The following is a 21,869-nucleotide window of genomic DNA, read 5'->3' on the forward strand; positions in this document are numbered from 1 at the left end:
ATGACGGTTGGCTGAGTGTGTGCGCAGGCTGGGTTCACTCAGGAGTCACCGTTTTTAAAAAAGATACCTCGAAAGGGAAGGAAAGAAAGTCTCGATTTTTATTTTCTTTCTTACAAATCTTAACTAACCTCTGAACAACATCTGTGAAATCCTGTGTCAGCTTTCATAGTTTGAGGGTTGTCATAGAGCTGAAGCTTGCAGTGACGTTGTTTTGTTGGGTGTCAGTGATTATGGGGGCGACATAGTTTTACACTCTGGGGAGCTCGGAGAAAAGGTTAACTCAAGGATTTGGTGTGAAAAAGAAAGAGAGGGAGAGTTATTAGTGAAACATAAAGAGAGTAAAAGAGTGGCTCCAGAGAGGCGGTGATGTGGGAAACGGGCAAGAGGAAAAGTTTGTGTTTGGAGTTCCAAGTTGGAGAAGAATTGTTTGCACAAAGCTATTCAGCCCTGTAACAGTCAGTTTTTAAAAGGAGAGCAACTATGTCATGATACAAAATCAGATGAAGATACTTTGGTGAATTTATAGGTGATTTTTGTTTTGCATTGAATGAAAGAGGCAGCAGGCATGTTGCACTTATTTACCTCTGTTTCTGTGAGATTGTATTTTATCTTCACCGTGGCTTGCTTTATCTCTGGCTCTGTAAAGATATATGGTAGGAGAAGAAGTTGTAATATCCTTTTATGGTCATGTCTGCATCATAAACAGGAGAGCTATTGTAAAGAAGACCTACCTCCACTGGGGAAGTGCACAGAGATGTGGCTGAGGTGGTTCCCAGGTAGCGGTCGAGGAAGGTTGAGGTTCCCAGGCTCAGCCTTCAGAAGAAAATGTCATTTTTGCTATCTTAAGATATTATAACCTTCAAGTGTGTTTTGCTTAATGTTAAAGACAGGAGAAGATAGTTATATCTAATCCCACTAATACATTGTCAGTTTAATCTACATTTTAAACCAAGGGGTTTTATTGATGAAGCAGGATTTCAGAGAGAGTGGGGATGAAAAGAGAAGACTTGGTCTAAAAGGTCTAAAGAGAGGGGGCCATGGTTAGGGGGAGATGTACCATTTCCCACATTGTAACACTGAGCACAATGAAGGTTTATTATCTCCTTATTTGGTAAGACCAGGGTTTGATCTGTTTGTATGTTAGGTTTTTTTCACTCTCGTGTGTTATAAACCTGTTGGTAGTTCAGTATTTTGAAGGTCCATTACAGTGCATCAGATTGGTTGGATGGACGTGGTATAAATGCTGTATTGTGTGTCGCAGGTATTCCGCACTGAGGTGCCAGCGTGCACCCGCAGAAGGACTTTATCTTGGCAGCTTAGTCTGTGATGAGATGAAACAAATCCATTTTCACGGCCTGTTGTGTGTGTTTTTTCAGGAACATGACTCTTCATCTCAAGGAATGCAGGTGCTGTCCTTAGTGTGTGTGTGTGTCCATGTGGCTGTGAGGTTGCACTCGAGACCTGCACTGGTGTATAATTACACTTCCTGTGAGGCTGAAGACAGCTGTTTCCTCTCCTCTTTAATCACACAAATATACAAACTCCATAAGAACAGTAATCAGCCAAAGTAATTGGTTTGCTCTCAGGTTTTAAAAATAAGTGATGGCTGCACTTTTGACTATTCAACAGAAATGCTGAGGCACCTTTTTTAAGTTTAAATTTCTTCAGCTTTTTTTATGGGATGCCAGAAATGTTTTTTTGTTAATTGGATATGTGTCACTGTCATTGACATTTGCCAAAACAGTTTAGTTGTGACGCTATTATCCAATACTACTATTCTCCCTTTTAGAAAAGAATAAATGTTTTCATTGTCTGTCCTCATTCTAAACCATGCAAGATCGAAACATTTAAAACATCCCTCTAAAAGTGTATCTTGGCTTTTGAAATGGAGATATTATGCAATATATTATATTTTCCCCAAAACTGTGCAGCCCTGACTGACAAAGTGTTTATTAGTGTCTCAAACTAAAAGAGCATCCACTTATGTAACGTCAAAGGGAATCCCAGTGGCTTGATGTGAAGTGTCTCAGGTCTGTGTGTGAGGAATGAGTGGGATGTGATGAATGCAGAGCCTGGAGAGGAGATGAGAGGGTCAGGCCAGGTAATTAGGGTTGTAAATAATCCTGGGAGTTTAGGAGAGGGACATTCAGCTGTCCCAAAGGCTGCAGTCGGTCTCCGTTCACACATCACTCCTGTCTCTTTTTTTTTTTGCCTCTATCACTGTTAATCACCCATCTTCTCTTTAAGTAATTGTTTTCCTCTTGTTTGAACTCTGTCTCTGACGAATACCTTCTGCATCGTCTACTGTACCTTACTCCCACACCATCCATGCTAAAGTTGACTTAGTTTGCATAGAGGCTGTGAGGTTTTTTTTCCTTCTTTTGGTGAAGAGGGGAGGTTATTTGGAGGAAGTGGGTGTGTCTTGTTGCCTTGCATGCTGAGTCACATGACAGACGTGGGTGGGAGGGGCAGGCGGGGAGCTTCCAGAGCCACAGCAGAGTTTGGCCTCTCACTGGAGCGCTGCACTTCGTCAGGGGACGACTCATACACACACACACATACACACGGTGAGTGTTTTGCATGCTGGGAGAGTGTCTCTGCGTGGGTGTGTATGTGTGAGCTTGCAAGAGAGTGGCTGTAAGAAGAGGGAGTTTTTCTCTTTTTGTTTGTTTTCTCTTCAGGAGGAAGAGATTTGATCATCTGTTGCCTACTTGATAGATATCTGTGCATGCCTTCCATACTTGAGCTCTGTAGTTAACAAGTGCCTAAATAGTCCAGTTGTCTTTATATACATCGGCTGTTCCTGTTGCTGCTGCTTTTGAGTTCAGGTGTAGGTACCGTTTAGCTGTGTTGTATAGACGAATTATGTTATCATCTGTATGTTTTCCATTTGTGTGTGCTTGCCTGTGCGTGATTACCATTGTTAAGGTTTTACATTCCCTCTGCTTTTCATCCCCTTAACGTTGCTGTGTGACAGGCTTTGTAATCGATATGTCTTTGTAACGCACATACATAGGCAACAGAGAGAGAGAGAGAGAGAAAGAGAGGGATGTTCCGTCATGTTTCATCTGCCTCACTGTTTAACTTCACGTTCTTGCCCCCCCCCCCCCGTGATTTTGTCCACACACTGGACGTGCTCTGTCATTACCAGACCAGCACTCAGAGGTGTGTGTGTGTGTGTGTGTGTGTGTGTGTGTGTGTGTGTGTGTGTGTGTGTGTGCAGCAAAGTGAGAAGTTGGCTCCACAGATGTGCTTTGTACACTTCAGACAGTACAGAAGGGATTCTAGTGTCTAGAATTTAGTGTCTGCTTTGGAAAGTAACACTGAAGGGATCCACACAGTTAATGGTAATCTGTGGAAAGTAGTCTTTATTCCTTTCCATTGGGAAAGGTTAGGTATCAAATTTTGACCAAAATCAAAGAGTATCCTAGTTTTTTGTTCTGTTTGAGCTGCTTTGTTGACCCTGTCCAGCTTCAGTTTCTCTTTCATGTTTATTTTTTCGTCTCTGCTTTTCTGATCAGTCAGTCTGTGTTTAAGCGGTGAGAAGCGGCGGTTGTTTGAATTCCTGGTTAAGTTGCGATGTGGCAGCAGATGGAAAGCTGAGCCTGAGCTCTGTATCATCCAGGCTTTGTTATCCAGGGTTGACCTGGGGGTTACAAGGCATAGCTCTCTGACAATATCAGCCCGATGGAAAACAGCAACCACCCTTCACCTTTTGGGAGAGTCACCAGCCTCTGCTTTGCCTCACCAGCATGCACACACACAGAGACACACACACACACACACACACACTCAAGCTAGACACTTTTACACAGAGGGAGCTGTTGAAAGGAGCTCTGTTGTTGCCCCCTGTGCAATGCCAAGCGAGAACAGACAGTGGCCTTTCACCAGTGTTTGATGGGATGCTGAAAAGGTCATCGTTACCTTCTGTATCTTGTGTGCCTCTGTGTGTCTGTGTGTGTGTCGTTGTGAATCAGCCAATAAGTCACTGCTGTAAGATTATGTGTCTGTCGTGGAATTCAGGATCATGATGTTGAAATGCGAAGTATTTCATGAATGTTGCAGGAGCTCTGAAATGTAAAATTGATAAGGTTTCATATCTGTAAGTCGACATGCTGTACATTCTCAAACAGCTAGTTTGTGTGTCTGTCTGTGGGTATACATCTGTCATATGCATTTCAGATGTAAACCAGGAAATACTCTGATGTAACAATGTAACAGGCCTCAATTATTTCATGTGTAGGGCTAAATCCCTTATTGAAGAAGGTGATGCCCAAAAACATGTCTTGAAACAGAAACATAGTTTTTACTGTAAAATACAGCAACTATATTACTTATTGAATACAGTAGATAAAAGCTGAAGATTTGTAACCTGCATTTCATGTGGAAAAATGGTTAAAAACAAGAACTGCATTTTAAAAACAAAGTGCGCTCAGGGGACAGAGCAAATTAGAATAGTTAGTAGTGAGATCTTTCACTGGTCCTGTCTGCTGTTGAGCTCTCAGGCTTTGTATGTGGGTCAGTCACAGTCCATAAATACTGCTCCTGAGGCCTGGAGAGGACAGGCTTTATATCACACACACACAGATTGTGGATGGTGTCGAAGAGCCTAAGGACTCCTGCTGGTTGTGTTGTTGATAGAGTGATGGATGTGTGTTTTTGTGCAGCTTCACACATACAGTGAAATGTTTTATTAGTGGCTTTGGAGACCTTGAACCTTTCCCATGTTAACACTGAAAGACAGCTGTCTGTGAGTTGAACATACTGATCTGATGAGATGCCATTGTACTAGTCAGTTTCATCCATTTTTATAAGAATATTGTGGTTGTATTTCTTTCTGAAACTGCTGTATGTCAGCATTCACCTGCATATGGATATGTTTGACATCTTCTGGTTGGTGTCCCTGAGGTGAGGCATGTGTGAGGACAGAGGTTAGATTCCTGGCCCTGCGGACCCACGCCCGCTGTCAGCCAACCGTTTCACTGATACACTCTGACCTGCTCACTAAGATAAAGAACTGCTACCACTACCAGGCTAATGACTCTAACAACTCCTGTCAGAGAGCAGCTAACAGATAATAGCCAGCTAAATCATTATTAAGCCGGCTCAGCCAAGAGCCTCAGAAAATGGGCAACTTCCTGTTTCATTAAGCTGTTGTGTCAACACACTTAAGGGTTAATGTTTAGCAGTTGCTTTGGCCTACAATATTGTTTTTTGAGGTTTAAAACCGAGTCAGTTGCACACTTATGTAAAGAATGTTGCATTGTGGTTAAACTGCTTTCTTTAACTCTAGATATCCAACTAGAAATTGAATAAAAAAGCCTTGCATTTAGTTCATAAGGGTACTTGCTCTTTCGTCATGAAATATTGGTTAAACCTTGCAAAAAGTACAGGACCTTTTTTTGTGAGTTGCACATTGTCAGAGACAGTGGAAGAACCTAGAAACACAACAGCTCTCTTGTGCGCCGCTGCAGTGTGGAGCTGAACACATTCCTCTGGCAGTCTAGACAAACCTGTGGGCTTCTACTGTCATTACTGCAATTTACAAACATTTCTCAACCGTCTGCAAAGTAACACTAGCTGCTGAAGCTGCTGAAGCTGCTGTAGCTGCTTGCACCGACACGGATACTACTTGGGCCTTTTTAGAGTCAAACTAACGCGACTGCAGTGAGAACGTCAGAGACGGACTAGGGCTAGTTTGCAGCTCTGGAGAGGTGACAAGTAGTGAACATACAGCGTGTATGACTTACACACTGTTAATTAGTAGAAGAAAGCATATGCATATGCGATACACAGATAGATGCACACATACGCTGACCGTCCGATGTCAGGTAACACAATGAGAGAGTTGGGGTCAAAGGGCACATTACTCCAGAGAGCTCAGTGATGAGGACTCTGGGAACGGGGCCTTGTTGCACAAACACTCTGACTCTAATAACACAACAGACCATGTTTGCACTGCCACCACTCCAATTTCCCCCTTTTATTAAGGGATTCACTGTCAGAGGGTGGGAAAAAAGTGTTTGTGTGTGTGTGTGCGTGTGTACGTATGTGTTTATGTCTTTCCCCTGGGTCTGTCGCAAAAACCCATGTGGTCTGGGGTATCTAATTGAGTTTGTGCTGGAGGGCTGCTCGGAAACCCCAGTTCAAAGTCATTTAATGGCCACATGCACTTTATTCTCTCTGCACAAGTTCCTCAGTTGTGTTTGTACCACCTCTTCCTCTTGTGGGAAATCAACCGTAAAAAAAAAAAAGAGAGAAAAGCTGGAGAATCACTGAAAAGGCCTCCCAGAACCATTTTTGATTTTTATCAGGGTGAATAAGCTTTGCAGCAGCCCACGCAGTTCTGAGGAAGCATCTGGGTCACCATCAAAACGAATGTAGTCATGTTAAGACGAGACTCGACTGCAAACCTCCTTTGTCCTGTCTGGGAATGTAAATAAAGGACAAAAAGAGCAGATGTTTTTAAAGAGGGACCATAAAAAGATTTTAAACCAGAGCAAAGATGCAAACGGCCCATTTAGTGGATTAGTCCACTAATGTGTGTTTGACATAAAGCTCCATACAAATGACTTGAATTGAGAGTACATGAGTATAAAGTTCCTCCTCACTTGGAAGGGCTGCGTATGGTGGTGGATACCTGCTCCCCCTCGTATGTTGCACAGTTGCATAGTGAACGCCTGGCCTGCTTTGAGATGACATCATTTTTTGCACAAAGAATACAGTACATGTTCACTTCATTTTTCAGAACGAACTGTTTTACTGAATATAAACTTTCACATTTACCTTTTTGCAAACTTAATTATGAGAATTATGACACGGTAGTATGATTTTTGTTTATTGTTGGTTGTTGTGAAGAAGAATTAATGTAGTTCATTCCTATTAATAGTTGATGAACTCATTCAAGAAAAATGAAGAAAACATACAAAACATGACTCATTAAATTGCAGAAATTGTCTGAAGGGAAATAATTTGTGGAGTCAGAGTTGTAAGAATTGAATCAGTCACTCTTCTAGATAATAAACACACTTCTTCTGGATTCCTCTCCTGTGATTCAAGGCACTTTTTGTACAGAGGGTCAAACTACTAGTTTGTCATGATTGTGGGGGTGGTGGGGGGATCTTTTCCAACCTAAACTGGGAACATGACCTCTGACCTGCTGGCCACGCTGTCAAGATCAACACCCTGGGCAGCTGTGATACGGCTCAGTGGTTCTGACCACATCTCCACTAAACATAGATGACACAGTCAGTGGTCCTCATAGTTCTGAGCAGTTCTGGTGCCTTTTTAAAGCAGATATGCAACAGACAGGGACACGTTTAGTGGCTTCCAACTGTATTTACATCCCTGTTTGGAGGTCTGTGTGTAGTTAGAGAGGAATGCCCCAGGCTCAAAAGTGGAATCAATCACAAACTCTCGACTCTCCTCAAAGTATTTTTTCTTTTTCCTCCCTCGTCCTCCATTCTACACTCCTTCCTCTGTCCTCCTTGTTTTGACCTTATCTTTTTTTGCCTCCCCCTCTTTAGTGGTCCTCTTCCTCCTTTGCTTCTACCCTTTATCTCACACTCCTGCCTTCCTCCGCTGTTTTATGACTACCTTTTCTCTTTTTCATTTACTTTATGCCTTTATCCCCCCCTGCTCTCATTTGCAAAATGTTTTGTGGTATAGGATAGGATATTTACAGTACAAAAAGCGGAACAATCTGATTCTGCTTGAAGCAAGAAAAAAGTATTCTTTAGTGCCTGTAATTGAAAACAGGATCACAACAAGTCCTCTGACTCATTCACTGCTTTCAAATTTCTGAAATTAATTTTACTTTCTTACAGACTCAAAGGAAACACATTATCAATGCCATCCCATGTCTGTACCAGATACAGTACAGGGCAAAAACTTGTAGTTAACTCTTAAATCGATGATGCACGGTGGATGTTGCTGACCTGCAGCAGAGAGAGGCTAATTTCCCTCAAGGCAAAAGTGTGTAAACAAAACCACAACATTTGGCCCGATAGCATCAATCAGACAATACTCAGTTTACCTGCTGGTCCTGCTGAATGTGGGCTATTACATTCCTATCCAACCTGGCATTAACCTGTGCTGTTTCAGTCAGGCCAGTGTTTGGCTGGGCCAGGTTAATGTCCATTAGCTGTTAAGCCGTCATGTCATTCCTTATTACAGGGTCGTGCTCCAACTGGTCAGTAAACACCTGTTTGGCAGGACATCATGGATGAACAGGGGGCACTGAGTACCCCCGTCTGAGAGATGGTCTGTGTATCCAGATGTTTAATGATAGGCTGCTCCAAGAGTCTGGTTTTATTCAGCCTTAAAACACCAGAATTGAGACAGTATGCTCCACTCACAGCTTGACGTGCTTATGTCAACATTGCTTCACTGTGGTCTTTGTAGTTTACTGAAATGGATGACACAGGACTGAAACACTTTACTACCTGTAAAGAAAGTGATTTATTTTCATTGTTGGATGGATCAGGGTTTCCCACAGTTGTGGCCCAGCACTTTGTGTGTGTTTGCCAAGTAGTTCACAGTGCTTGACACCACTTTGACTTGCGCAAATGGGCGGTGCCGTTGTGTGTAGTCATGAATGACAGTCAATGATTCTCTGAAGTTTGTTTGCTTCTGTCTAGGAAACTAGCTAGTTAAGATGCAGGAGACAACTCTACGACACTTTGTCTTTTGGTGGCTTCAGTATTTTTCCAGCCACTCTAGGAGATTAGTGTGTGTTTACTATTTATTACTGAGAACAGACAGCTTGTTAATACCATAGATGTGGGCAGCATTGTTCTCAGTACCCTGTTCTCAAAAAAGGAAATGAGACTTGTGTTCAAGGCCAAGACCTCATATCAAATACAGATACTGTGATGGTTTGGACACATAAAGCCTTCGAAAAACTGAACTACTGACCAGAGTGTAGGGATCAGATCCTCAAGCCCCTTGGGCTTGGTCATGACTCATGACCAAAAACTCTCAGGAGCAAACCATCATGTATTATGTTACTGATCGGGGTGATTGTTTTAGTGTTTTCAGTTCTAAAAGATGTCTGCCAATTGTCTATTTTTAAGTTTCATAAGATAGATTGTAGTTATTTTGTAGGCGTAGCTGCTGTTGGATGATATTTTAGTATCAAGTGTTGATCATCATTGACCTTGGTCACTTACTGTCTGTTTGTTTTGATGCTCTGGCGTTGTTGCAGCCCTGCCTGTCAATGTGCACTTGCCGTGGGCCAACATCTCTGTTTACAGCACGTCACGGAAGCACTGAAAGAGAAAGATTAACATGAAGAGCAGCAGTCAGAGGATAAAAAGAACAAAGGTTGTGTGAGGTGACATTTAAGTAATCAAAAGGAAGGACGACCAATGTAATGTTCAAGATAAAAGCCAGATGAGAGCAGTAGAGAGGAGGAGGAGGAAGATAAAGGAGTAACGGGGAGTTGAACAGCAGAGACAATGGAAAACAAAGAGATGGAGTGTAGAGGGGAAATTGATGACGGGAGAGAGTCAGTATGTGGAGGAGAGGAAAGGGTGAGGTTGAGAGAAAAAGACACTAGCTGAGGTATGGGAATGCGGGAGGTGCAGAGGAGAGGTGGAGGGCAGTAAGTTGCTGACTGACTGCTGGAACAGGATGGGGAAGTGGTGAAGGAGGCCAGGAGAGCTGCTTCCATAGGTGGGTCTCTATGACACATACACTCACACACACACAATGGAGCACATTATAAAAGTAAGACTCGGTGCTGAATATGAACTAGTGTTGGATTTCCACAGGAGTGTTTTTCTTCCCTGAATCTCATCCATTAATCAATGCAGTGCCAGTTTGACGTGCGTGGAGCTCCCACTAGCAGCGGTGCCGTTCCCTGTTGATTTGTTCCCCTAGTGATATAAGGGAACTGGCTAAGTCTGGACTTTTGTTTTTTTCCATGTGGCAGGACAAGTGTTGCGGGGTAAGATTTGTGGCAGAGCTGGAATCCAATTGCTGTTAAACTCTTGGCAGCCTGTGTGTGTGTGTGTATGTTCACGTTGGCGTGTACCTACAGTACAGGTCATCTGTGTGGTCACATACAGTAGAAGAAAGACAAGAGCGAGCGCATACGAGGCCATGTCGACCTCTGCATTTAAATCGACATACTCAAGCATGTACTGAGTGCGTGAGTGTGAACGCCAGGCTAGCAGGGCGAGTGTATCGGGTTTCAGAATCAGCCCTCTCTCTCTTTTCCACTCGCATTAACAGGACAGTACCACTGCGCTGTGTAGAGCGAGGGGACGGGAGGCCTTGTGAGGGGCGGCAGCCACTCAAACTACTGGACATACAGACCGAGACATAAACACTGTAAATTCTTCACATACACTGACTAAACACATTGTTGCGGCAGTTTTACATGTACGTACAATGTACAGACCTTAGTGAGCATATTAAAAGTTGAATATTTAGCTTATGATTGGACACACATCTGCAGGCATTCCACAGAAGGACATTAAGCTAATCATTAGCAAAACAAACTGCAGGGATAACCTCCTGCCAAGTGCAAAGTGCTGTAATACTACAGACTAGAGCGTATATTTTCTAGAGTTTTCTGTCGAGCCAAGAGTCTCTGTTGGCATGAGACCAGCCATCCCGCCCGCTTGAGAGTCCAGCGGTGTTTGATTAGAAAACAGGCTACACCAACTACAGTAAATCCATTTAACAGTACCCGTCCTCCTCAAGCAGGTACATCCAAAGCATAGAGAGGTGTTTTTTTTGTGTACAAGGTGATTTTCATGGCTCATGATGACATACTTGATTGTGTTTGATTAGCTTGACATTTTACAGTACAGTAGGTAGGTGGTGCCTTGTTTGAGTAGTGATTACTCAGAGACTTGGATTCTTTGAGTTCTTGTAGCGTGACTGTTTTCCAATACCGTACCCAGCTACAAACTCTCTCATCTGCTCCCTCATCTTACTTAAAGTATTTGTTTTTCACATTCTTGGCATTGCTATCAAATATTTATCTGTCACTCACTACTCTCCAGCGCCATTTGATCCCTCCACGGTAATAACCTCAGCAACTGTCCTCTGACATTTTCTCTTTCTCTGTCCAATCAGGGTCAGAGGTGATCTCCAGCTACAGCGGCAGTGCCATGTCTGAGGCAGTGGTGCCCGAGGCTGTGATGCCCCCAGCAGTGGGGGGCCTGTACGGGGAAAAGGCCGGCGGCCCCGCGGTGGACTTCAGTTATGTGGGCATTGATGCCATTTTGGAGCAGATGAGGAGGAAGGCCATGAAGCAGGGATTTGAGCTCAACATCATGGTTGTGGGTAAGTAGAGCGTGCAGACACACTAATGTAACTGGGTTACGTTTGATGAAAAGACTTTGATTGCTTTATTGGAGATTACTAATTTATTTGCCACAAATCTAAGTTTCTAAGTGGGTTTTACATTTGCATGACAAGCACTTTAGAGAAAATATCTCACTCCACACAGACACCACAAGACATGCAGGCATCGGAAATATTCCTGTATTATATTCCTTGACTTGGCCCTTGATTGCCGTGTTGTGGATGCCGACCGCTCCTAAATGTCTAGGATTTCTCAAATAGTGAGGATGAATGTCTCCATGACGACTATTAAAATATGCCTATGTTTCAGGGATGCACTCAAGCCCTGACATTACTTGGCTGCAGATGTAATAATTTACTGTACTCTGTAAAGTGGATTTTTTTTTTTATCGTTCAACTTTCTCATTCTCTGAGCCTTGTTATCAAGAGTAGGCTACATTTTTCCTGCAGTATCCACCTGTTATCTTGCATGTTTATCCCAAAACGAGCGCAGCCAACTGTCATAACGTGTCCCATCATTCAGGTGTGATGCCATTTCTCTCTAATTAAGTTTGGGTAGAAAAAACTGAGACCTCAAATCTTTTTTAATTAGCAGCCAAACACAGTAGGACTCATTGGGCCCTCATCACTGTGATCAGACACCTTTTGAAAAGGGAGCTAATTACACACACACAGTTAACGGGCTGCCGTAAAACTCACACCACCTACCTACTGTATGTCTCCTCTGGGTGATGTCGCGCCGGTTGGTCTGTGTTTCAGCCATTAAAAAAAAAAAAAAAAAAAAGCTTGCTTGATTTAAGAAGCAGCCTCAGGGTTGAAACCGAGTCATGCAAAGTTGTGGAGGCAGTGATAAACAGAACTGAACACAGTCAGTCTCCATGTGGTTTTTGCATTCAAGCGAAATTATATTCCATCGCCAAAAGAAAGGAGAGCAGTGCAGCAAGGAATTAGGCTTTTTGAAACGAGGTGTTTGGGTTATCGTCTTTGTTTTAGATATTTGTGTGGCGGAGGAGTCACTTTTGTATTATGTCTCAGAGCAGCCAGGCCCACAGTTTAATTTGAATGAAATTTCACTTCTTCACTGAGGAATGAACTGATTAGAAGGCTGTGGCTTCACAAAATATGTATTAAATTTGACACAGTCTCTCTTCTAATTATGACTTTCAAATTGTTTTTTTCAATCCGTTTTGTTTTCGAGATATTTTGTCACAGTTTTTCTTTCCTGACACAGTTTTAAACGAAATCTGCAGCACTTTGGTCACATACTGTACAGGAGGCAAGCGTGGGATTTTGGCATCATGTCACTCTTGCGATGGTAGTCGGTGAAAGAATGTTGGACCAAGACACTTTGGGAAATACATCTGTTACAGAGAGGGTGGATGGATGCAGTAGAGGGCTGATAGAGGCTTCATAGTAGACCCAATGCAAATTTGGCATGTGATGATTAACTCTCCAGCCAATAAAATCTGCAGCTGTTGTCTCTTGCATACAGTAGATCCATGGTTGCATGAACTCACTGCTGACTGCATGTAAATGTTGACTTAACCTGAGGCTGAACTGTGAAGTTTCGTTGGCCACTAGGCCCCTCCAAGCTCATCTTCATTAACCTGTGGTTCCTGTTGGGGTTTTTTTAAAAACACGTTTGACCTATACTCATACAGTTCATTTAGGCAGCAAGCTCCTATCATAAAGATGCCCCCAGGCTGTCTTATCCAGCAGAGCAACAGCAACCGTTTGTGTGATCATCTTGTTAAAAATATATGCAAATGGCAAATTATATAATTAGAGGGAGAAAGTAAACCTCCTTTTATGGATACTAAATAAAATATAATGTATAATCACCTGTTTAACATACATTCTTTTAGATTTCATAGTACTTAATGTGTTTATCCTGGCTTTATTTTTGTGTTCATCATTGTTTTTTACTACTGTATTCAATGTTATATTTTTTAACTCTTTCATTTATTCATTGCAGCATTATGGTTCAGTATTGTGTTTCACTGGTTAGCAGTTAAGAATTGTTAAGAAAAGAGCTGCATAAGCAAAGATATTATTATGATCATTACCATGTTATCTGTGACCCAGTATTTAAATGAATTCCTGGCGTCTTGTAGGTAGCATTGATACAGGACATTGAATTGCATCACAAAGTGGAAGACTTACTAAATGTCTGGTCACTCATTGCACATGAGAACGGTTTACCTTGGATCCATTTTGTCTATTTGATGGTGTGTTTGGGTTGTGCTCATGCATATTGATGGATTTGCAGGCAGTGTTTGTGTGTAGACAGACGCCTGCAGCGTGTCACAGCCTCAGTCCAACAATAGACGAGTTTTAAACACAGAATCTTGTTTAGATTTATGTTTTTGTCTTTGTTTTTTGCTTACAGGACAGAGTGGCCTAGGAAAGTCTACTCTGATGAACACACTGTTCAAGTCTAAAGTCAGCCGTAAGTCGGTGCTGGCTACAGCACAGGAGAAGATCCCCAAAACGATTGAAATCAAGTCGATCAGTCATGGTATGGCCCTCTCAATCCCCTCAGTTCTTCTCTCTCTGTCCCCTCTTTTTGGCTGTAGGTCTGTGAGCCAAAATACACCCTGCCTCTGTCACAGACTGTATCATCTGTCAGCAGTGCTCGTCTAGTCATTCCAAACCTTTATCTTATTTTTCTTTCACTCTGCTTTTCCTCTTCCCCTTCTTTAAATATAATTTTCTTTAATTGCAGACAGCTATTACTGTAGTGCTCTTTTTCTAATGTGTTCTTAAACTTACAAAACAAACAGTTCTAAAGTTGACCTCTCTTTTTTCCATCCATCACAAATTATGTCTCTACAGCACCTGCTGCTCTGGTTGTTTTATAAGTGTAGAAGTATTTTTAAAGCTTGGGTTTCTGTTTGTGTGCAGACATTGAGGAGAAGGGAGTGAGAATGAAGCTGACAGTCATTGACACACCAGGCTTTGGAGACCAAATCAACAATGAGAACTGGTGAGTTACAGTCCCACTGTCACTGCATGAACTATATGAACTGTGAGACTTGAATTGTCTAACCAGAAGCCTCTGCCTTTCTCCTTACTTTTCCTGTTGTCCCACTTTTCCTGTTCCTGCTCTGTGGTTTTATATCTTTATCTCCCTCCTCTCTGTTTGTCTTGCTCTCTGTGCCCCTCCCTCTTCCTCCTCTTACCCATCCACCCCTTGTCTCCCTTTTCTACCCAAATGCTGCTACTGCCTTTCCTCTTTCATCTCCATCTCTTCCCATCTTCCTTATTCCTTCAATCAATCCCTGCTGTGGTCTAGCTGGCAGCCCATCATGAAGTTCATTAATGACCAGTACGAGGCGTACCTGCAGGAGGAGATCAATATCAACAGGAAGAAAAGGATCCCAGACTCCAGAGTTCACTGCTGCATATACTTCATCCCCCCGACCGGACACTGGTAAGGACACGTACAAACATGGTTAAATATAGACACAAGACACAAACAAGTGCACTTAAGTTGAAAGAAGAAAACACACAAACACACACAGATAAGACAGCCTGAATGTTAATTCCACCTTCTCATTTGTCAGCCCCCAACACAACAACACAGAGAGGGTGTCAGTGCTGCCCTCTGTTGATCTTGAATGTGAAAGAACAAAAGATGCTCTTCTTTGTAAAACCTCTTTGCGTTCTTTCTGAGAGTTACATGAGAAGAGCCACAACTGGAACTCAAAAGGTTAAAGGTTGGTTTCATTTGCACAGAAACCAATGCTTTCTATTTAGCCTCATGTTTAGTGTACAGGCCCTGTGGGTGGTATCCATCTTTTCATTTAATGAAACTTTCAGAGACTGTCAGTCAATGAACTAAATTAATAGGGTTAACTTGATCTTACTTTTATTTGCATGCGAGCAAAACAGAATTATATTAACTCAATCTTCAGCCCAACAGTGTGTTTTGTATGTTCAAACAGATCATTCATTGATAGACATTTCCTTAGTTTATCATCTGAAGCTTTTCACTGTGTCGCTCTGCTTTCTAATCCCTCGTACTGAACACACGGACCGTCGGACGTCCCTGCACTTCTCTGCTCAGCTAGATTCAACATATCCCAGACCACCAGTACACACAAACACACTCACACACACAAACACACTGGAAAGATGGGCTGCTCTCGCCAGGCCCCGAAGCAGCAAAGTGTCCCAAGTTTCTCTCCCTGGATCTCTTACAGACACACACATCTGTCTCTGATTGAACTGCATAAACTGCCCTCCCTCTTCACTCTCCGCTGGTGCAGCCCCTCACTGTTCGGAGCTCAGGGGGTTGGGGTGTACTAGCAGAAGAAATAAGGGGGAGGGTACACACAGTCTTGTGTGTCTGTCAAGTGATGGATTCACCGTGCGTTTTATAGCTTTTACATTTGTGTAACTCTAGTCGAGTGCAGCAGCAGGTCTTGGGAAAACGTTGAAAGCAGCTGTGGATCGTCAGCCTTGTTCAAGTGCGCAGACACACACACACACATGAACACAGAGCACCGTTCAAGGGCTGCACCTTTATTAATTTTTGTGTCAAGGCCTGTCTTTACTCAGTCAGGGGGCCTGGTGTGAAAATGGCCCCCTGTCTCTGTGCCCCATCAGCAACGTTTCATGTTGATCCAACACTGCAGATGTCACATGGTGTGTCCAGCAGCTGCTCAGGGTTTGCCTTTAAAAGGCCTAATGGGACAGAGACAGGAAGGACGAGAGAGACAGAGAGTCTGTGTGGGTGTCTGGGTGCATGCAATCAATTTTGCACTTTTGTCTTTTCGAGTGCGCAGGGCTCGCTGTTGACAATGGCCAGTCTTTGTCGAAGTGTTGTAGCGAGCAAGGCCAGGATCTGCTGCTCTAACCGCATGCAGATGCTTTCAGTAAACTGTAGAGAAGTTCTGAGCCCCTCAAACCGATCACAAGTCTTTTCACACTCACCAAGGAGCTGCTCACACACTTCATCAGATGATTAGGTCACAGTTGGAACTGCGAACATGTTACAGTAGTTCTTCCATCTGGGGCAACTGTTGGAGACATCTGCCCTCTGGTGGAAGAGCTGTGCATTACATCCATGTTTCTGCCTCTAATGTCTGCTCCCTCAATCTCTCCCAGTCTGCGGCCTCTTGATGTAGAATTCATGAGACGTCTCAGTAAAGTGGTCAACATCGTTCCAGTAATTGCCAAGGCGGATACACTCACCCTGGAGGAGAGGGACTTCTTCAAAAAGAAGGTAACACATGTCTATCCTTTGTTTTTTAATTTCAGTTTATAGTTACTTAATATGTTTCTGTTTTGTGTTAATGCTCCCCTTTACCCCATTAAATCCACATGTATATCCAGCCTTTGATTTGTATGTTTTACTGGCATCATCATCATCTTCTTTGTGTGTGTGTGTGTGTGTGTGTGTTTGTTGTTAATGAACGGGCATCAGTCTCTTGAGGTTTTTCTGCTCTGTTTGTATACAGGCTGCGATTAACGACTAAGCCCAAACTTTTGGCGCTGATTAGTAGGCAGTTTAGTGTTAATACCACCTTAATCTGTACATTGTGCCGTCTTAGGCCACATTCGTGTTTGATTTCTCTTAAGACTGCATCAAGCACGGCTGTCTAATTACTCCAGCAATTAAAGGTCTTTGTTTGTATCCTTTTAAAACTGTTGTTGGGTCAAAGACTCATTTCTCTGTGTGTGTTTGAACATGCTCTCACCAGATCAGGGAAGAGCTGCGAGCCAACGGGATTGACGTGTACCCACAGAAGGAATTTGACGAGGATGCAGAGGACAGGATGATAAACGAGAAGATTAGGGTGAGGAGATCGGTGCCTGGCTACAGCACAGCCTAAATCCATTCAGTCCCATTTTTTTATATACACTTAATTGGACTGATATCTGACTCCAGTGTCTGTTCTGATCTTTAACAATGGAGCAGGAGATGATCCCGTTTGCTGTGGTGGGCAGCGACCAGGAGTACCAGGTCAACGGCAGGAGGCTGCTGGGTAGAAAGACCAAGTGGGGAACTATTGAAGGTAACAGCTCTCTCTCTCCGTCTTTCCTCCCATTTCAGCCCCGTTTCCTCTGCTTTGTTCTTCTGCTTGAATTTGTTCTGAGAGACAGTTTCAGGACAGAGACTCTGTCAGCACGTACATACAGTATCACAGCTGGAGGTGTCAAGATAACACAACACTGCCAAATGCATGAGGATGACAGTCGTTGGTTTGTGGTCAGTTTGTCAGTCAAGTTCAGTTAAACATGCACCTCGCGTCTCTGGTGTCTTGGTTGTAAGAAGAACACAACAGGAAGTGGTGTGTTGAGTAGACGACAGATTGATGAAGACCTCACTAAGTCAGACAGTCAATAAAACAATGCTTCATTCAGTGGTCAGACTAGTGTCATGTGCCTTTCGGCTGGTTCGGGCCTCCAGCACACACAGCTGTTGTTTCTTTGGCTCCCTAATGTATCCAGAGCCACGTTTCACACGACTCTCATGTAGAAAATGAAATATGTTGTACAGGAGAAACTTGATTGTGGGCCTTTTGACTTTTTCCAAACTAGTTGCACATTATCAGCACTGCGAGATTAAAATGTGTTTGTCAGCTTTGTTCTTTTCTGTCTGGTCTTCATAAAGAATTGCTCACTCAGTTTATCTGTCGGCCAGTGGTTTTTTGCTTTGTTAACATCCATTTTTACTGCAGGATTCGTCTTTCCATATTTAATTATGTTATCCACTCTAGACGGGCGGCACCACCCCTCTTATCAAGTGTCTCATAAAGGAAGTTTCATTTCCTGCAGTGTGCGCTGTGCAGACACACAAAACACACGTCTGGCGGGAATTTTTTGAGTAGTCAGCCTTATCTCCCCAGAGAGGCTCTAAGTGGGTGAAGTCAGCAGTAATAGAAAAATGCAGCAGGCGATGGCATCTGAGTGTTGACACGACGTGCAGCCTCTGTGCGTCTGTGGGGACGACACACTGAGATCACTGACTACACCTAGTGGACTGTTCAGGAAACTCAACAACAACCACACACACAACTCACAGCTGTCATCATGTTGTTATTTTTGGCCTGTTGAACCTCTTTTTTCCTCTTGTTCCTGACTCATTTTTGATTATTTCTAGTAACTTGTGATATTCTTTCTCTCCATCTCTCCCTTTTAGTTGAGAACATAGCCCACTGTGAGTTTGCCTATTTAAGGGATCTCCTCATCAGGTGAGTGAAATTTCTCTGCATATCAGTGAGTGCGTTTACATGCACGCTAACAAACTGATTATAATTGGAAAACTGTAGTTTTCAGATCATTTAAAGCAGAAGTAAGTGATATATTTGTGTTAATATAAGTCTTAAATAGTTATATCTTCCGACAGCAATCACTTACATAGAGTGTTTGGACTGAAACACGGGTCTGTCAGTCCCTCTGCTCTGCTCTGAGCCGAGGAGAAAACATTTATCGTATCCTACAGTTTTTATCCAATGAGGAGAGAGAACGGCATGCAGGGCTGTGTGTGCAGCCAAGGAACGCCGTGAATGTGGCGACGTAGGGACGAGGACTGTTATGGTGCGTTCAAGGAAACTCGTATTTTTCCGACCGTGAAGTGGTACCAGTTCGATCTGGTACGAGTTCACTGGTCGGAAGTTATGAGTGGCCGTTATAGTGACTTTCACCGGTAAAACAGGTCGGAAAAACACGAGTGGGTTGCCTGAAACGCTACAAAGTCGTAAGTTGTGACTTGAAGCTGTAATTTACGATTTCAAAAGCCTGCCTGGAACGCAGCATTAGCGAAAACGACCGGACCACTTACTTCTGCTTTAAGTGGTCATGTAAACAGCATAAACGGATAACTGTTATCGGATTAAGACAGTTATCGGTTTATGAGAAAACAGTTTGACCAATGTAGGTTTTTGGACAATAATCCGTTTTCCAGTGCATGTACTATACAGCTACATCGTGACAGAGTGTGGCTCCGTGTACAATGCTACAGCCTCTCGCATTCGTAGAGGCACTGGGGAACACACACTGTCCTCTCCTCTGGGGCAACGGGCTCACGACCACCCTCATTACTTCACACAGCCTTACTAATGATCGCCGCAACATCCTGAAGTTGTCGAGCCATTCAGTATCACAGAACATCGTCAACACAACTCTCTCCCACGCGACGTATGAATGCTTTTCACGTTTTTCTTCCACCACTGGAGTTGAAAACAACAGAAGACCTCGAGGAAACATTTCTGATAACTAAGAGAATCATGTAAACAAGGGTTTTTCAGAAAAAGGCATGTAAACAGGGCAAACCCATTATTTGCATTAACAAATTATTCCTAATAATTGTTTTATTAGTGTGCATGACCCTTAAACAGCTGCCTGTTGCGGTGTCCGTCTGTGTAAAGATGCCCTATAGACATGGTTTATGACATAATGTCACATTATGACCTCAGAAATCACTGCAGGACACAAGACCTTTCCTACCTCACTGTAAAGTTCATCCTCAGTGAATCTGAAAGCTCTGGTAGTTTCCAGCTTTCCACATCACACTTGTGTAAGTTGCATAATCCTGCAGCTCATACCTCTGGTCCTCAACATGATTTAAAGAGTTCCTCCTTAAACAGACAAAGGTGAAAACAGCCTTCCCATGTCAAGCTCTGCTCATACATCATTCCTCACGGTGAAGCTCAAACGTCCAACTGAAGAAACAATAACAACCGCATTTTTGAGTGAAGGGACGGATTAAATATTATTGTAAAAACTGAAAGTTTCTCACACTTGTATTGGTTCCTTATGCAGCTTTGTGTGTGTGTGATTCTTACAGGACCCATATGCAGAACATTAAGGACATCACCAGCAGCATCCACTATGAAATGTACCGCGTGAGGCGCCTCAATGAGAACAACACAGTGGTGGCTCATGCCAACGGTATCCCAGAACATCATCTTGCCGCCCACGAGATGTAGACGCCACCTGCCCTGTCGCGGTTGACCTCAGCTGGGCGTCATTCATTTGCTATGAGACTTTGACCTTCATTGACAACCTTCCCACCACTCCAGCGCTCCACTCCAGCCCCCCACCATCTCACAGGTGGGATAGAAACTTAAAAAGCCTGCCAGAGACTCTGTTTTCAATATTTTTTGGCGGCTTGACGGACAGTTCATGTCAGTTTTTTGGCCTTGTTATCAAACAAACACTATCCTCTCACTAATGCTGACAAAGAGAGTGAAGAGACGTTTGCTTCTTCGTAATGTGCTGCAGCTTGATTTTTTTTTTTTTTTACCTGCTTCCAGATCTTACAGTTAACCTTGGTGGTTTTTTTAACTCGTGGTGCCAAAGTTTCTGCAACGGCCAAACAGAACAAGCTGATACCAACTTGTTTCAGTCAGAACTGCCTTAAACAGTATCATGTTAATCTTGATTCACTTTTACTTTTCTCCAAGATTTGATATTTTTTAGCAGTTTATTTTAAGGATTCATGCCGTAACAGAAGTGCAGTTTCTGTCTTTTTGCACACCGCTGTACTGTAGCGACGCGTGTGCCAAATTATGATATTCATTATTGCACTTGATCACGACATCGTCTGTCAGTGACGGCATGTTGGAGAGGAGCCGGGCAGCTCTTTGACAACATGCGACCCACATACAATCATTCAGCTGCCGTCGCCCGGTAGTAGCTAACCAAACACAAACAAAAAAAAAGGTTATCAAATAGCACATTGTATGTTTGAGTTTATCTTTTTTGTCACAAGCTGTGTTTTGCTTTAACTGTTTGTTCTATGTCATGTTAAAGATGGATGTCAGGGCCTTGGCATCTTTTTAAATTCCCAGTAATAAATGTCATTGTTTATTAATAGAAATATCTGAAGAGTGATTTAAGATGAATAAGTATTTATGCACGAGATAAAATGTGAACATATACCATCAGATGTGGTCCACTTATTCAGATTATTCATATAAGCACTCACATACTTACCCTGCTTTTGGGCCCGTCACAGTGCCTTATTTATTGGAGAAGGTTTGCTCGCGTGTTGGCTGAAACTGGAAAGAGAACAGGTTTGCTGGTGCCAATTTAACCACATTTACCGTGGACATTTTTCTGTCCTTTTCCCTTGTTTATCCGGGGAAAAAATCTATTCTTCCAATGACTGACCCACTTTTTTTTTTCCTATTTTCCATAATATACCCAGGTCTTTGTCTGTTTGAACCATATATAATTTCCTAAGTTGTCACTGTCATGCTCTGTCCTGTATATTCCTCTGTGTTCTGATACATTTTTTGTACTTGTATTATTGATAATAACTAAATTTCCTTTATCTTATTTTAAAGAAATAAAGATTAAAGTTGTAAATATTAATTTTCTTTGATCTATCTTAATTCCTTTTTCTGTAATGTTGAACATTTTCCTCTAAAACTAGTGTGTGAACGTTTTTTTCTTCATCAGCACATTTCACAGATCGAGTCTGCAGAGAAACAACAACAGCTTAAATTTATCAGCTTGTATGTTCTGGCTGTAAATGCGCTTGAGAGCATTTATACTACACTGGATCCCCATAGCTTTTAATCACAGGTGTAATT

At 42.7% G+C, this 21,869-nt stretch overlaps 1 protein-coding gene across 6 annotated transcripts in view; it reads left to right on the plus strand.

The window, feature by feature from the left end:
• LOC146983051 (neuronal-specific septin-3-like) overlaps positions 1-21,648 on the plus strand; it is a 76,250-nt gene extending 54,602 nt beyond the window's left edge. For all 6 annotated transcript variants that reach the window (XM_085784399.1, XM_085784403.1, XM_085784405.1 and 3 more), the window contains 9 exons: positions 11,089-11,298; positions 13,709-13,837; positions 14,224-14,305; positions 14,615-14,752; positions 16,432-16,549; positions 17,028-17,123; positions 17,246-17,342; positions 18,470-18,521; positions 20,117-21,648. In XM_085784399.1, the coding sequence (XP_085640525.1) occupies positions 11,089-11,298; positions 13,709-13,837; positions 14,224-14,305; positions 14,615-14,752; positions 16,432-16,549; positions 17,028-17,123; positions 17,246-17,342; positions 18,470-18,521; positions 20,117-20,258 (1,064 nt within the window). In that variant the 3' untranslated portion in view covers positions 20,259-21,648. The remainder of the gene's footprint in view (positions 1-11,088; positions 11,299-13,708; positions 13,838-14,223; positions 14,306-14,614; positions 14,753-16,431; positions 16,550-17,027; positions 17,124-17,245; positions 17,343-18,469; positions 18,522-20,116) is intronic.
• Positions 21,649-21,869: the final 221 nt, after the last annotated feature.

Source organism: Trachurus japonicus, chromosome 8, assembly GCF_045865225.1.
Source record: "Trachurus japonicus isolate A0001 chromosome 8, Traja_1.0".
Taxonomy (NCBI): domain Eukaryota; kingdom Metazoa; phylum Chordata; class Actinopteri; order Carangiformes; family Carangidae; genus Trachurus; species Trachurus japonicus.